At 44.2% G+C, this 17,331-nt stretch overlaps 1 protein-coding gene across 6 annotated transcripts in view; it reads left to right on the top strand.

The window, feature by feature from the left end:
* NHS (NHS actin remodeling regulator) overlaps positions 1–17,331 on the top strand; it is a 262,192-nt gene that overhangs the window by 240,388 nt on the left and 4,473 nt on the right. For 3 of the 6 annotated variants that reach the window (XM_065857834.2, XM_071812655.1, XM_071812659.1), the window contains exons 4-8: positions 6,628–6,690; positions 8,939–9,131; positions 12,001–12,132; positions 13,391–16,348; positions 16,792–16,918. In XM_065857834.2, the coding sequence (XP_065713906.1) occupies positions 6,628–6,690; positions 8,939–9,131; positions 12,001–12,132; positions 13,391–16,348; positions 16,792–16,918 (3,473 nt within the window). The other 3 variants (XM_071812674.1, XM_065857837.2, XM_071812648.1) reach the window with 3 other exon arrangements.

Here is a 17,331-nt window from a genome sequence, read left to right as displayed (position 1 = left end):
TTGGCTAGCTTGCTCTTTTTGGCATAAGTTCTTTGACATCTGCAAATGTGTATCTGCTTCAGAGGCTGTTGGTAATGTTTGATGTCTGATTCCAGTCAATTGTATCATCTATTCGTCAATGAACTAAAGATGTTAAATCCCACAAGAATTTTTATTTGTGGTATAGCAGTGTGTTCTGTATGCCACTTTCCTGATGCATTGGAAAGGTGCTGGTGAACACAATATTAAACAATAAATGCCCCCTTCTTTGTTTCTTATGAATTCAGAAAGTGATCAGTTAAAACCTGGGAATTTTTTAAAAAGTATAGGATCTGACTTTTCCAAACGGCATCTCTAAGTTAAAGGCATAAAATAAGTGGCTTGATTTTGAAAAAAATCTTCCCACTACCACTGTGAGGACTGGGAGAACTATCACTACTGAGAGATACTGCCAAACAGGTCACCTATGTCTAGACCAGCCAAGACTTCCATCTTAGTACATTTTGACTACTGTTTATATTGCTATCAATTAGGTGGTTATGAGCTTTTCCAAACACCTTGCGAATATTGTATATTATTGTATAGTAAAGCTAGAGAAAATCAGCCACTTCAAAGCATGACTATGTTTACAAGTAGAAAGATGGTAAACTCCTACAAATTCCAAGAAAGGCCAAATGAATTCAAGCCCAAAGCGACTAATGCCAGTGTAAATGGGTGTGGAGGGGTGTTTTGTACTGTTCCATCACAATGTTACTTTGTCATGGAGAAGAAGTAAAGAACTAGAAATGACACAGGACCTTTTGTGTCTCAGGCAAGACAAGTTTGGAGTTAGCTTTACAGTTTGCTCTTGTTGCAGGAACTGTCCTGATTTGTCTGACGAAAGGCCCGATTAACCCACAGCCCAGAAGGGGATCCTTCAGGAGGGAGTATAAGAACAGGGCTTGGTTTATGCCATTTATTGTTGCATGATTTGTCCTTCCAGTTTCATACAGAAATTTGTTACAGAACTCTTGAGCCAGTGATCAAACATAGAATAGCCAACAAAGAACCTTTCTGCATTGATTTTGAGACTTGTTTCATTTGTTTTTTTAGCAAATTTACACCTTTGGCCTCAACCACATCCTGTGACAGTGACTTCAATAATCCGTATGAAAATGAATCTTTTAATTGTTTCCTGATGCCTCGTAATTTCATCACATCTCTTCTAGTTCTTAGCCTGTGAGAAACAGTGAGCTCTGATTCCCTATTTCCTTTATCTATGCCCCTTCTGGTTTTGCAGACATGATTTTAGTTTCCTATCCATTCCAGTCATTCATTTTTAAAGCTGAAAAACTCTAGCATACTTAGTCTCTCTCTCTACACAGAAGAACTATAGAACCAAACACATTTATAAGTATCATTCATTCAGGCATTTTTGCCAATGGAAAAAAAAAAATCTGAGGTGAGTACGAGTAAGGTATGAACTTGGGAAAATGAGGGAAATATTCCTTACGCTTGTTCCCATGACAACCCTGCCTGTAGCACTGCTGAGGCCAGTCACTGAGTGTGAAGATGCTGTGTCATTCCAACTGCATTTCAGCCTTCTCTCTCATTTTCTATGCATTTTTTTCTTTCTCTGGTTTTCCCAAGTCCATCCAGTCAGGCTGCAAAATCTCAGTGCTCAAGTTCAGGATGTCATGGGGCCACACTTTCTCAACACCCTTGTAGCACAGCTGTTAAAATAAAACAAGGAAGAGAAAGTGAGGAACACATAATATTTGGAAAATGACACTCACAATCACACAAAGTTCAGTGTCAGGTTGTTCGGAATTACAATCTGAGCAGAAATCTAAGGGACAAGACGCAGGAGGTTGTTTTCCAGTCAGGCTTTGCCTCTCCCTGAGACCTCAGCTAGAGCAAATGTGAAGAGAAAATAATGCATCAGGTAATTCTACTCCACTTCCCTGCCACTTAAAAAAATATTCCCTGTGTTCTGCCTTAGGATGCTTTGTACAGCAAAGGGAAACACAACTGAATGTACTAACTTTCACATAGTTTCGTACTGAAGCTATACAAAGCCAAAGAAAAAAAATAACTGAGTTAAAGGCCGGGCACAGGTTGGGCTATACAGTTTCTGTGTGAAAACACTGCCTGTAGCTGTCAGAAATAAAACCTACCTGGCATTATTCATTAGAATGAACTTGTATAGCACTATTTGTGCAATAAACGTAATACCTACTACCCTGTATCATGGGATGATTATTTTGTACCTTTGTCTGCTGGAATGCCATGTGTGGTGTGACTTCTGTCAGAAAACATGTCTTTTCTTTGTCTTTACCATGTCAAAACATTAGATCAGTACATTAATCGTTAAAGGAATGTCAGTACTCTAACTGATCACATTTGTGATGCTCAAAAAAAAAAAAGAAGAAGAAAACACCTACAAGCAGATAAAACAGAAACTGGAGGAAAATGAAACGTACTGAAATATAAACATTATGAGCAGGGCTGTGTTTTGCAGCACAAATAGCAGAGTCAGAAATATTCCCGTTGCTTTCTCTTCAGCATCAGTTGACTGCATAAGAAAGCTGCTGTATAGGTGTGAATGTTAATTCCTAATTAAGTAGTCAACTGTGCTCTGAAAACACTGGAAAGCTGCTAACCTTTTATTAGTATTTCTTCTCATTTTACCAGACCTTTAATTTTTCCACCATACCAATCAATACCATTTTCTTGCGAGTTAATGAAGCAGCAGGCTCTCTGTTTTACAGGCAGAGAAACAGGAGACCGGGAGGTTTCACCCAGTGCCACAGAAGGAGTCAGTACTCAGCTCACATGAATGTGGGATTAAACACTAGTTTGCACTTATTCTACATGTTACCTTTCCAGTATTTGAACGTTTGCTTTCAAACACCATATCAGGATGTACAATTAATAAGTACATATTATTTCTGTGCTCACGTAGGGTGAAAGCATCCTGCAAATGTTCTGTCTGCTGTTGGAAACAGACTACACATGAAGCCTGCAGACACTGAAGCCTCATGCTAATGATCTGCTCGGGTGAATATCACCTGCTTTATTCATAAGGTTGTCCTGGGAAGGAAATTTCCGTCACCTAGTGCCACAGAAGCCTGAAGTCAGAAATAATATTGATCCCTTATGCTTTTTATTAGCTGCAACTTTTGGGTGGCAGGCATAAAAAATAATCCTCTGGAGATCACTGCTGTCCTGCTAGCCACCTCCTGCCCTCACCAAGGCTGCGTTGGTGCTGCCAGCACCAGCCCTGTGCTGCTGGGGCTGTCACTCAGCCACCGAGATGCCTTGCGAGTTAGTTCCTTGCCTACATGGTCAAACATGGTTGAGGAGAAAGGAATCAACTCAGCCATGCCTAAATTTGATAAACATGTTGAGGATAAATGCTCTTAATGAGGCTTTAGCATTCTGAAGACATCTTTAATTGCCTGAAGAAAAATTAGTTTATTCTTAGGTTTATGTTTTTCCCCTTGCCATTGCACTATACTCAATATGCCCTGTGCACTAACTTTGAAATCCCAGTATCTCCTGTAATGCTGTTGCTATAAGTAAGGTACATGATTTAATGCAAATGATGCTTCTTGCACTAGTCTTCCATTATATTTTGAAGATCCCAAACAACAGTAGCATCTCAGAGGTTTGGGGGATAGAAAACAGAAGAGGAGCTTAAATGGTATTTTTACCATCTTATTGGCCCATTCATTACCTTCTCCAGATCCCAGCTCTGGGACAGTAAGTGAGGCAGGCCCATAAATTGCCAGGCTGGCAAGGCTGTCGACTGCTAAATTGCTTCTTTGTCACTGCACCGATGGAGTGCCAGATTTTCATTTGCTAAAAGGGTGAATAGTGTGTCCTGACATAGGCAAGTGACACAAGGCTTTTCCTAAAATCAGTGGGGAGAGTTTTCAGGGGTGCTACATCTCACCTCAAATTAGGTGCTGAAGGAAGGTGAGCTGAACTGCTCTGTGGCAAAGCCCCTTTCTCTTTCTGTGTAGGGGAAGCCTTGTTGACTTATTCAGGCTTGGACATCTGATTGTAGTGCACAGAAACTGAAGGCTTTCACATTGAAGAGATGAAGTGCACTGAGAAATAAGATCACATGCACATGCAACCAAGATTTTTGCTGCAAAGCATTTTCATGAGCACAATAGCACCTCTGCAACTGAAGTTGATGGGATATCTCAGAAAATAAAGCTGCTCACATTTGTCAGTGATTGCAGAATACATCCCTATTCAAGCATTTATGCACTAGCTTGGTTTCAAAGCAATCTTAGCCCATTAAAGAAAAATGCCTATTTAAAGTATTCTGGCTTTGTATTTAACAGATTATCACTGTTGCTGTTTGCCAAGCACACCCACACAAAATAAATTCACTTTGAAAACTGCCTGTGTTTTGCCCATCAGATCAGAACAGCCCTGGGTATATAATAATTTCTTGCTTAATTATGTGTTTACCCAGGACATTTAGATTCTGGTCTTCTGAGTGAATGAGGACATTTGAAGAATGGCAGCTCTCTCTCCCCCAGTATGGAGGTGTCAAAATGTTGAGGCTGCTGCTATATCTCAGCGTGCCTTGGCTGCCTGGCAGCAGCCACCACATGGGAACAGACAGTAGGTGACCTCAGGACCCTTTGGTCAGGTAGCAGTGGCACCAGCTTTCCCAGGAGCACAGCTGTGACAGCAGGAGCTGAAAATTTTGCTGGTTACCTCCATTTTTGTCCTACCTCTTCATGGTAGGAACTTAACCAAGGAACTTTGTCCTGCTGTGTTTAAACAGGGACCTGAGACTTCAACACATCAAATGATAGCTGTAGATACATGTGACTGGGTGGGTGTTTTTTTGGAGGCATCAGGCAGAGCAGCACATGGGGTTGGTAGGAAAGCCCTGCACCAACAGGACAGAAGGGTAGCCAGACCTTGCTTGTGTCAGCTGTAGCCCACACAACTTTCTCCGAAGCCAAAGTCAAGGTCCCGCTGTTTCTCCTGGGAGGTTTGCCCTGAGCAGCTTGTGCATATAGCTGTGATTGGAGCTTGGGGCAGGAGGTCCCTCCTGTCCTCTTCTCCTTGTGCACTGACTAGGACCATCATACACTTTTGTGGGGCATTGCAAGGATTTTCATATCCTGAAGTCTTGCCACCTCAGCAGCATTTGCATTCCCCTGTCTCAACACCCACCAGAGATCGTCTGACACCTTCCATGGGAAAGCTGAATTTCAGTTCAAACCCCGATCCCATTAGCTGCAGTCAGTCTGCTTAGAGTAGGCGACTGGAAGCTCATCTGGAGGACCAAGGGTGAAATCATGCTTGTGTATCTAAAAAGTAGACTGAACTGGTTGATGTATTCAGTACCTCCACAGCCTTTGTTGCATGAACAGAAGAATTTGTTCTGTGATCAGGACTTTTCCCTGCTTGGGAGAACTGGTTTTGCATTGACCTGGGTAGAAACTTAAGCTGCTGGAAATGTTAACTGGGAACAGTCCTTTTTTGATGTCCCCACTCTGCTCTCCTGTAAGGCTTATGGGCACTTGGAGGCTGCCTTTGGTTTTAGTCCTGCACATGGGACTAGAGCAAAGCAGGAAGTGTTGTACATCTAGGAACAGAGTAGGACAAGATGGAGAATTAGGCCTTTTGAGACTCATTGCAACTTTTCTTTTGAGAGGAGACCATATAATGCAAAGTCTTTCAAACTGATGTTTGTTGTTCATCTATCACAATGGTGTTGATAATGACTGGGAAGAAAAATGTTCATAAGATTATTTGTCAGGTCTGCTAACTACTGCAGGGGGAGATAATAACCTCCACTGAGAAACACATGCTAGAGCTATCCAGTGTGACCAACAGACCTGTTTTCTTTATCTCCTTTTTTTGTTTTATTCCCTATTTCAAAAGAAGTCATCCTACAGTTCCTGTTTTTGAAAAAAGGACATTGCAACAAACAAACCAGAGTTTCTGCCAGATGAGGATTTCAGAAGTGCAGGGATGCTGTGAGACCCAGGACATCATGGGCGTCGCTGTTTGTCCTTTCAAGCGTTATAAAAAGTGACAAAAAGCCAATTGGCTGTTGTCATCCTGACACAATGATTGCAACCTTAGAGATGTAATGATAACATCAGAAAACCTTAGCAGTCAATTTATTTGAAAAATCACCCTCAGGACTACCATTATTTATATCCATTGCTTAAATACCTCATGCAAAAAATGTCCTTTATATTGTGAAATAGATAATATATAATGTAATTGGATAAGTACCTTGCGATGCTTCAGCTCCAGGCAGTACACAGTTTGCGTTACCAAATCAATACAAGGCATTCTTGGGACAATTTAAGCATGTCTGTACAAGGAGGTTGAACCAATTTCACTGCAGTTTTTGTCTAATCTAAGTAAGCAAAATCAGCACAGACTGCACAGGGGTCCAAACCACTCAGTGGGTATAGTTGCTTGAGCTGCATTTTGTAGAGAAGTAGTTTGTTCTGGGGAACAAACCCATCCATAAGAAACAGCGTGGAAACCTCAGCTTGTTTTGCCTCTGATCCTAGTTTATCCAGATAAAAATGATGTGTTTTTACCAGAAACGTTTTGTGTGTGTTTTTAATTTTAATTTTCTTTTTTTTTTTTTTTTACATTTCACATTTATAGTTTAACAGCACCCGTTCGCCCTCCCCAATTGAGTGTTGCCACATGACCCCTTGGAGTAGAAAGGTACTGGAAAAACAAGCAATCCTCAACTAACAGCTCTGTCTCACTCACTCTCCCTTCCAGCTCCCAACCTTTCTTGCTTGCTTTTCACTTGCTAACTTTACCATGCTAAAAAAAAAAAAAAAAAAAAGCCTTTTCTGTTTTTTCTCTTGTCAGTAAGACAAAATAATGACTTTTTTCTCCCCCTACTTTCATTCTTCACCTCGGATGGCTTTCAGGAGCTCGTGGCCACGAGGCCACCTCCTCCTATCGCCTCCTTTAAAGGGTGTGAACCGGGACAGATTCAATATAATTATCAATTGTATTTAATTCTCTCGCAATGTTTTTGAAACAGCCGTTTTTCTTCGTGTTTTTTTTTTTTTTAATTTCCTAAATGGTAAGAAACTGCTTAGGCAATGCCAACACGACAGTGGGTGTTTATTCTCTGGCCATTTGGTGATGCCACTGTCTGGAGAGGAGGAGCTCTGGCAGCCAGGGTCACTTCTCCTGCTTTGTCCAGAGCTTCATTGTCATCCAGGGGAGGAATCGGCAACAAATGCAGCCTCTGTGTGTGTTTGTGTGTGTCCGTGCGTGTGTGCAAGGGTTTGGTTTTCTTGCATGCATGCACCAAACTTTTTTTCTTTTTTTTTTGGGGGGGGGAGTTACCTAGGAAACAAAGTCTTTTGTGCTCGAAGTTTATATGAGCTATTCACGTTTGCTGGGGCTCAGCACAAAAGCTGCAGGCAGAAAGCAAGCTGCGATGTTTGACTGAAATCCTACGTGGGAAAAGGGGGTTTTGTGCGGGCGGGAGGAGGAGGAAGCGTGCCTTGTCTGAGGCCTGGGGGTGCAGCGGGAGGTGATGCTGGCGAGGTAAGTAAGTGCCCTCCGACAGTTTAAACGGTAGCTGCCGAGTTAAGATCTTAAATGCTTTTGGGGCTGGGGCGTAAATGCTGTTTGGCAAGCCTGAGGTGCTTAATTCCCCTGGGATTTGTGAGGAGCCTGGGCGGCGGAATGGCACAAGTACAATGGCAGCCCGGGCGAGATCCTGCCGTGTTCAACACCCACCCGCTCAACGCCCTGCCAAGGAGATGGAGAGCAATATTGTATCTTCACCGTGTTCGCTATCGAAACTAAAACTGGCAAATGAAGTGTAAATGGCAGGCGTGAGGGGGAAGGCTGGTAGTTAAGCAGCTGGGAATTTGAGACTGAAGAAGCCAGAATGAAAGGGATTGTGCTTCATTTTTAAAAAACTGAGAGGCAGACAGACGTCCCGAGGTGGTTGAAGAGTTCTCACAGCTCACGGAAGAATGTATTAATGGAAAAAGGGAGGGAAATTAGGCAGAAAAAGGTAAGTGTTTCTCCCCTCCATCCCTTCCAAACAAAACAGAAACTTTCTTTTTTTTTTTTGCAAACAAAGAGAGCCCAAAACCTGAGTTGGTAGCCAGCACCACATGGAAAGATGCTTAATTTATTTTCTTTTACTAGATGAAATTATAGTGGCTTTGCAAGACGAGGTGTTGTTGGGGGATCTGTTATTTCTTCAAAAACAAACCAAACCACCTGTGTTTCTTCCACACAGTTTACTTTTCTCTGAATTTCTTTATCTTCCATATCTAGTGCTTCTTGTAACATGCTGTAAAAATGTGCGTGGTTTCAAAATTACCCTTTTAATTTCTTCTGGTGGTGGCTACTCTTCTCTTTGGCCACTGACCCCTCACCCTGGCACTGTTAATGTCTGCTACTCCCCAGCACCGACCTGCTGGCTAGTTGTGACTTCGCTCTGCTCATGGTCTGAGTTTGTAAAAATGAAATGCAAACGGGTTGCTGAAGTACGGAGGCGTCTTCTTTAAAACCTTAGGCCTTCTGATGCTTCTCCTCAAATGAATGGGTTACACAGGGCCAGTCTTCACTGGTAATCAGCAGACTGAGGTGTTCAAAAGATTGCGGGTGCAAATGGGAGCCCACGCGTCTAATGCTGATGGTAATTGAGGGCACACCTGCAATGGCTACCCAGGAGTGCAGGACATGCCCCTTCTGACGGAGGAGATATCCTGTAAGTGTTACTCTAATTACGCAGGACATTGAGGTATTTTTCTCCTATTAGCAGGATGTTGTTTTTCCATTGGAGAATAGCTTGTGCTGTGTGACTGAGCTAGAACGGTTCCTCCTTGTATCCCTGTAATTGATTTCTGCTCTGTGTGTCTGCTTTGTTTCAAAATTAGCCTTGTGTGCCTGAGTGGGAGACACTGATTTTGAATGTATTCATTTGCAGTCCCATCCACCAGAGGACGAAGATACAGATGTCATGTTAGGGCAGAGGCCGAAAAATCCAATACATAATATCCCTTCTACACTGGATAAACAAACCAATTGGAGTAAAGCACTACCTCTCCCAACTCCAGAGGAGAAAATGAAACAAGATGCCCAAGTGATATCTTCTTGCATTATCCCCATCAATGTCACTGGTACAAATCTCTTCTATTTCTTTTCGTATTTATTGCATGGTTCAAGGGAGGTCAAGTACTTATTTTGTTTAATTTATTTGAAGTCACAAGATTGTGCAGTCTGGGGGCTAAGACTCTAGCTTGAGGATTTAGTTTCTGGAAGACAGTGGGCTAAATTCATCCCTCATGCGTGGCCGCTGGAGTCACTGGAGCTGCGTCTGGGATTAATTTGGCCCATATTTTCAGAGTCATGCTATACAGTGTAGCGTAACACTCGTTCACTGTGTAAACAATGTACTTGTGTTGTGTATATAACCTACAGTCTGTATTTACAAAGACCTCAAATAACTTTTTGAATGTAGCTGCCTGAAATAATGAAGAAAGTCACTGAAATTAATCATATGATTATCATGTGTAGCAGGAGAAGAGAAAATAGAGAATGTAGGCTACTATTTGCAGTGCTTTAAGCATGTGAGGCTTGACTGTGTAGCATGTAAACCATCGCTCTGAGATCTCTTTACATGCAGCTATGCTGAAGGTATAGTAATGGCATTTTCTTTTACTTATACAACATTTGGATACATTTGGCTAGATTTATTTGAAGGAGAATTTGTTTATAGAAGCAGGAGTTATATCACTTGTTAAATGTGACAGATGACTTATTTCCAGACTCAAAAATCAGGCTGTTTTTCTCTTTTTCTCTTTCTCTCCTTCCAGAGGGCTATGGTAAACATAAAGTTGATCTGAGTTTCCCTCAATAATATTTCGCATCAAGTTTTGATTAATGTAAGAGCATAAAGTGGGCTGACTTCCACGGTTATAGACTTGAATATCAACAGTCAGAAAAAAAAAAAAAAAAAAAAAGCAGGGAGCTTTCATTCCCCAGAGAAAATATTTGTATTTAATTCTGGTTTTCCAGTAACTGGGGGGCTGGGGGAGGTCACAGCCCCTCACATCCCATTGCTCTTTCCCATGTCCACCAGCAGGGCCCGACCTTCCTGCAAGACAGGCAGCAGTGTTCACTGCGGTATGGAGAAGGGCTGTATGTCCACAGTCCAGCTTCAGCCCCCAACCGAGGGGCTCTGGCATTAAAATGATGCTCTCTCTAAGTGCAGTATAGGACCCTAACAGGTGTAGGCTTTCTCACATGGCTAACATCACCTAGTGCAGGTCAGAGGAGTGTTAGGTCTGGGACCAATGTTAACTTTTCCAGTAATAGCCCTTTTTGCCTAGACTCTACCCGCCATACATTGGAACCAAATTTCCACTGATCAGTTTTACAGATCAAGAATGGTATGTAATCTTCTGGATGTTTATGTGTATCATTCTCATTAGCACTAATGGGAATAATTTGTATGCGTCACGGGGAGGATATACCCTCTTCCACTTTCCTCTCGGAGACGACCCCCGTGCGTCTGGCACACAGAGCATGTTCGGCTACTCACAGTTGCTGGAAAACCAGCAATGATGCTGATTGAATTTTTGTTTCAAAGAGTTTGCTTTCAGTTCTCTGTTTTTGTTTTTTAAGCTTCTCCCAACCCTGAGAAATGTTCACTTCTTTGAAAATGACTGTTGTTGGAGTTTATGGCACTTGCATTCCATATTAAAGAAAGTTCTTCCTCTGCTTATTCCAGGGGCATTGGTGGTTACAGGACATCTGTCTGAAGCCTCTATTTCACTGTAGTAGATTTCAAGAAGAACTTTTACAAGAAAGTTACTTTTTAATGTTTTACATTGTTATGTAGTGTAATATGTATGTGTATGTCTGTGTATAATTATGTTTTCTATAATTATACGCTATTAAAATAGAGCTTCTTATCAGGATTTTTTTTCCTTTTGTTCGGTTTAGTTTGTTCGTTTTTCTTAAGATTACAAACCACTGTACCAGCGATCCTTATGTTAATGTTTTTATGGACCTGGCATATTTTTTCCAACCTGTCCCTTGACAACTTTAGAGAGTGTGATTGTACAGTTGTGCAAAAAGCCAGCACAGATGGGCACTTATCTTCTTGTGGGCCTCCTTTTAACTTTATTTTTGACAACGCTCTGTAAAAAACAAAGTGAAAGACAGTTCCCTGTGCTCATGCTATGGAAACATAAAGAAAATGAGGAATTTTCACCTCTGCTGTATGACTGATCATAAGTAAATGTGCCGGTGAACTTGGGCTCCTAAATCCAAACTGAGGGTTTTGATTGACTGCATGACCTGATTCCCAGAGCGGACTCCCACCCATCCCACCTTGTGCTGAGCTCTTGCAAAAATCAGACCACTTACCGATGCGTGCAAATAAGTAACAGCTGCCTGTTTATGTCATCCTTGGACATGTGTCATCATCCCGAAGAATGCTCTCTAAACTTGCATGGGGACTTGGCCCCATTTTAGCTGTCTCCTTCCTTTTTGAAATGTCAGCCCCTTTGCCATATTGGTCTCCTAAAAAGCGCCCAACTACTGCAATATGGCATTATAACCTTAAATTGTTTTCTTACATTTAGTTGCTTAAAATAAGTCAGACTATAGCTGAACAGATTACTCTCTGCAGACAAGTTACTGTCATTGTCCCTATGGCAGATGGATAAATAGCTGTAAGAAAGATGGCCTGTTACCAAGAGCTCTCAACTCTCATTTTCCTTTCTGATTTTCTTTTCTTTTCTTTCCTTTTTTTTTTTTTTACTCCTTCTGTTATTTTTGGCAGACCAGGCTGCTGAGAGGGAGCTGAAATTAGATGTAAAACTGTGATATACTGTGATATAATTTACATAAGAGCTACATAAGGGCTCCCTTATGTTTATTCACAGGCTTAATCCAAGCTCACATACCTCCACTGTGTTCCAGCCATGAAAATTTGTTTACTATTTCTAAAGGCTAATGAGACCTATTTATGGGTTGCAGGAGTTGGTTTTGACAGAGAGGCTAGTATACGCTGCTCTCTTGTTCATTCACAATCTGTACTACAGCGGAGACGAAAGTTGAGGAGGAGGAAAACCATCTCTGGCATCCCCAGAAGAGTGCAACAAGAAATAGGTGTAGTATAAATACAAATCTTCCGTAGATAGCTTTCTAACCAACTTAAATTGCAGGGATATGAGCTGGTAGCCAGCCTTCCAAAGAAATGAGACCTTGAAAGTGTAAATGCTTGTGGAGTTTGGGAATTATGTGGTTTGGTTTTTTTTGATTTACTACAGTAAGCAAAGCTATATTACTCCATATGGCCTTGATAGACTGGGGGCCTTACCAAGTAATATAGATGTACGTGTTCAGCTCTTATTGTGTAAATGTTAATCAGTTCTTTTTTTTGCCATTTTATTTCTGTTATGAACCCATAGTTACGTGCATAAAAAGTAACTAGATTAAGTGAAAGTTTTTTCTTGTGTGAGGGGAGATTAAGGTAAAGAACTGACAGATGTTGCTCAGCAAAGTGATGATGAGCTGTCACAACAGCCAGATAACTCTCTCAGATGAGCAGCTGAATATCCAAGCTAGAGACAGCTGCTGGTACCCTATGGGAAACTTCGCTAAACATTCCTTTTATTTATCACACTCATCCTCTAGTCCTCCCTTTCATTCTTTATTACCAAGGATATTTGCCCAAAATCAAGTAGCTTATCTCACTTTTTGTCCCAGGTAAATTAGGAACAACTCTATTGAGGGTAAATCCAGTGTAAAATTGATATTAACTCAAAACCAAACTATTTATTAATGTTCATCTGCACCTGAAGATGGCTCTGGTATCTCGGTCTGTTGCCAAGAAACTTGATGGGAAGCAGAAGGAATGTGTTTATCATAGGGAACAAGCAACCAGAGAACCTATGAAAGAAAGATGGGGTTGCCTTGCAAATATTCTTGGTAGTAAAGAAGCTGATAATGGAAATTCTGAACAGATAGGTAGTCAGAGTAGAATTAGTTTTAGAAGCCTATGGAGTGTTTTGTGCAGCAGCCACTCCTGAAAACTGCCTTTTAACTAGTTGAAATAGAGTGATAAAACCTGAAATCTTAATATTTATCTTAATATTTACCACAGCAAGATCAGCTCCATGTGCGATCGCGTTGCAGAAATAGGAGAACTGAGATCACATTGCAGGACTAGGCAAATTTCCCCACCTCACTGGGCTGAGATCTTCCTTATATACTCTTTATAGCAAAGTTAAATCGGGTCCAGTGCTCAGCAAGATTAAAAAAGAAAGAATACAGCAGATAATGCTTCTTGGGTTGCTCCGCGGGTCATCTCGTGCCAGGGAACGTGGAGCTGTTTCCCACTCACCCAGCTCTCCATGTGTCCTAGATTCAGACGAGTCGCCGGTGGCGAGAGAGCGCAATGTGATTGTGCACGCAAACCCGGACTTCTCCAGCTCCAGCAGCAGGAGGTCGGGGACCCGGGACTCCGAGTGCCAGACAGAAGAAATCCTGATAGCTGCTCCTTCCCGGCGCCGGATCCGCGCCCAGAGGGGTCAGAGCGTTGTCGCTTCGCTCTCCCACTCCGCTGGCAATATCTTGGTGCTGGCGGACAACGGGGATGCCGTCTTCACCACCGCTGTCAGCAACCGCATCCGCTCGCGCAGCCTTCCTCGCGAGGGCGGCCGGGCCAGTGAGGGCCATCAGGATGCCACCAGCAAGAGTACAGGGTACGAAGCAGAGCACTTCCTAGGTGGCCAGGAGAGGATGCCGAAAAAGGGGAAGGAAATCTTGAGCAAGCAGGGTTCACAAGAGCGTCAGCCCATTGGTTTAACTTGTCCTCAGCACCTGCACAGCCCTGAACACAGCATTGGTGAGAGGGGGAGATCGCGGCTGTCAAGGATGGCTGATTCGGGCAGCTGTGAGATTTCATCCAACTCAGACACTTTCGGGAGCCCCATTCACTCTATCTCCACGGCAGGAGTCCTGCTCAGCAGCCACATGGACCAGAAAGATGACCACCAGTCCTCCAGTGGCAACTGGAGTGGGAGCAGCTCCACATGTCCCTCCCAGACGTCCGAAACCATTCCTCCTGCTGCCTCTCCTCCGCTGACGGGCTCTTCACACTGTGACTCCGAGCTGTCGCTCAACACTGCTCCCAATGCCAATGAGGACTCCAGCATCTTCATCACAGAGCAGTTTGGTGACCACACAGACAAGGTCAGGGGCCACAGGGCGAGCTCGTTCACCTCCACTGTGGCGGATTTACTAGATGACCCCAACAACAGCAACACGAGTGACAGCGAGTGGAACTACCTGCACCATCACCACGACGCCTCCTGTCGCCAGGACTTCAGCCCCGAGCGCCCAAAGGCAGACAGCCTGGGGTGCCCCAGCTTCACCAGCATGGCCACCTATGACAGCTTCCTCGAAAAGACCCCCTCTGACAAGGCAGACACTAGCTCACACTTTTCCGTGGATACCGAAGGATACTATACCTCCATGCACTTTGACTGCGGTCTCAAGGGTAATAAAAGCTATATTTGCAACTATGCAGCCCCAGGCCCCGAGAGCGGCCAGCCTGGGAGTGTGACCTCCAGCCTGACTGACTGTGCCTGGCAGGAGCGCATGAGCCACAGGAGACAGGGACGGCAAAGTATCTCGCTGAAGAAACCAAAGGCAAAGCCAGCCCCACCAAAACGAAGCTCATCTTTGAGGAAATCGGAGGGCAGCACTGACCTTCCTGACAAGAAAGAACCAAAGATCAGTGGTGGGCAGCATGTGTCTCACACTGCCAGGGAGATGAAGCTGCCCCTTGAGTTTTCAAACACACCTTCCCGAGTGGAAGGCCCCAACCTGCCAGCCAAGCAGGAGCTTCCCTGGGCAAACCAAGGCGATGGTGGGTTAAAGGACACTCCGTTCGACACCACTGATATCCCCTCCTTTAAAGACGAAGGTGCTGAACAACCTCACTATGCAGACCTCTGGCTTCTGAACGACTTGAAATCCAGCGATCCTTACAGGTCCTTGTCCAATTCAAGCACTGCTACGGGTACTACAGTCATAGAGTGCATCAAGTCACCAGAGAGCTCCGAATCCCAGACGTCCCAGTCTGGATCACGAGCCACCACCCCATCTCTCCCTTCGGTCGATAATGAATTTAAGCTGGCCTCCCCAGAGAAGCTGGCGGGGTTAGCTTCACCCTCCAGCGGGTACTCCAGCCAGTCGGAGACACCCACCTCTTCTTTTCCGACGGCTTTCTTTTCGGGACCCTTGTCTCCAGGGGGAAGCAAGAGGAAGCCCAAAGTGCCAGAGAGGAAGTCATCGCTGCAGCAGCCGGTCTCGAAAGACAGCACCGCCTCGGTGAGCAAAGACCTCGAACTTCCAATTATACCTCCTACTCACCTCGACCTAAGTGCTCTTCACAACGTCTTGAGCAAGCCCTTTGCCCACAGGCACCAGCTGCATGCCTTCAGCCACGGCAAGCAGAGCGCGGTCGGGGAAGCCCTGCATCCCAGCCCTCCCTCCGCCCTCGCCATCACGCCCTCTGTTCTCAAGTCTGTCCACCTCCGGGCAGTCAACAAGCCTGAAGGAGGGAAACAGAAAGGCAATGTGCCAGACCTGCTCTGCATACAGGAGACCACCTTGATGGCGACTGATGTTTCTCCAGGCAAAATTAAGCCACTCTTAGCTAAGAAACCGATATCGCGCCAGTACTCTACAGAGGAAGCCATAATGTCATACATCGATGCTTCCCCAGCAGAAGCCGGCCCTGGAAAGCCACCTTTAGAGAAGAGCTCCTCTTTCAGTGGGCAGAATAGCTGTGAGCGAGAAGCTGTAACTTCAGCAGGCATGGGTCTGGTTGAAATCAAACCTGGGAAGGACCAAATGTACCCAACCGCTGAGCACTTGCCAGAAAGTGCTCTGAATCAGAGGTGTGCCATCTCCACAGATGGGTTTGAGAAGGGCTCAGCTGTCCTCACAGGTGATGATGAAGCAAAGAAACCCAGCCAGGGAGCAGAAACAGAGCATGACCTTCAGCAAGAGCAGGCTCAGAGAGAGCTCTCGGCAGGTGGTGACAGGAGGCTGGAAGCTGGGCCTGCCGGCGAAAGCCCAGCTGAGGCTGAGGGAGTGGCCATCAGTGATCAGCTTAAGCACCAGCCTGATCTAATCCACCATGTGCCTGGGAATATCAGTTATGACATGGAGACAGTGGCAGTGAGTTCACTCAGCGAAGCGAGTTGCAAGCAGGAAAATGATATTGCATCAGGTATCCCAACCAAAAGTGCCTCTGATGACAGCAGAGCGGACGAGACAGCAGGCAGCGTGGACGAGCCTTCGCTGAAAGGTCAGTTGTGAAGTCTATCTGCATGACACCCCACCATGTGGTTTTGGACTTGACTGGTAGCACAGTCAAAAAGCAGGCTGGAGTTGCCTCTGTAGGTTTAAGCACAGAGCTCCCCATATCTGTTAGCTGACCAGCCAGTCCAAAGATATTTTATACTTTTTCAGTATATTCAAAGTGTATTTCTCTGATATTTATTTCCTCCCTTGTGCTGCATTTCAGCTGAAAAATGGGAGGAGCGCTAGCCATGGGTACAGAGGAGCCTTGTTATCACAGTAAATGGGAGATCCCAGTTTCGATCCCTAGCGGTGCCCCCTTTATGGGCTCCAAGATGGAACATACACAATGTTTAGCTTAGTCTCTATGGTGGTATCGGCCGTTTGGTTGTGCTGTTGCAAAGCACGGTGGGGTCTGACTCACAGTGTGGCCTCTTTCTGTGTTTCTAGAGTCTTCTCCAAGCGATGAGTCCATCATCTCTCCACTGAGTGAGGAATCGCAGGCTGATGCTGAGGATGTCTTTGTGTCTCCAAACAAACCCCGCACTACAGAGGATCTGTTTGCAGTCATTCACAGGTGAACTAACCTTGTGGCAACGGAAAACAGTAACACAAAGCCCTGCACAGTTGCCCACTAACAATAGCCATAGGATGGTTATTCAGTGGTTAAGTCTTGTCATGAAAGCACCTTTTTTATTTTATTTTATTCATTTTCTGAAAAGCAGCTTTTAAAATATGCTTTATTATGGTCTGATATGCACTCCGAGTATCTGCATGGGATGTGTAGGATGCTTTACAGGTAACAACATCAGGCCATTCTCTCTAACAAACATATGTCTCCAAAGAAAACTACCCGCAGTGGTTCCTGCCTTCTGCCCACTAGCTCTGTTCCAGTGAGTGAGTCATTGCAGCAAGAATGATGAAAAGGCATCTCTTCAGAGTATTATGTATTCATCTGAAATTTGTGATCACAACTGAAATTACAGATGT

This window comes from Patagioenas fasciata, chromosome 1, assembly GCF_037038585.1.
Source record: "Patagioenas fasciata isolate bPatFas1 chromosome 1, bPatFas1.hap1, whole genome shotgun sequence".
Classification (NCBI taxonomy): Eukaryota; Metazoa; Chordata; class Aves; order Columbiformes; family Columbidae; genus Patagioenas; species Patagioenas fasciata.
This window is presented reverse-complemented; position numbering and strand designations above follow the sequence as displayed.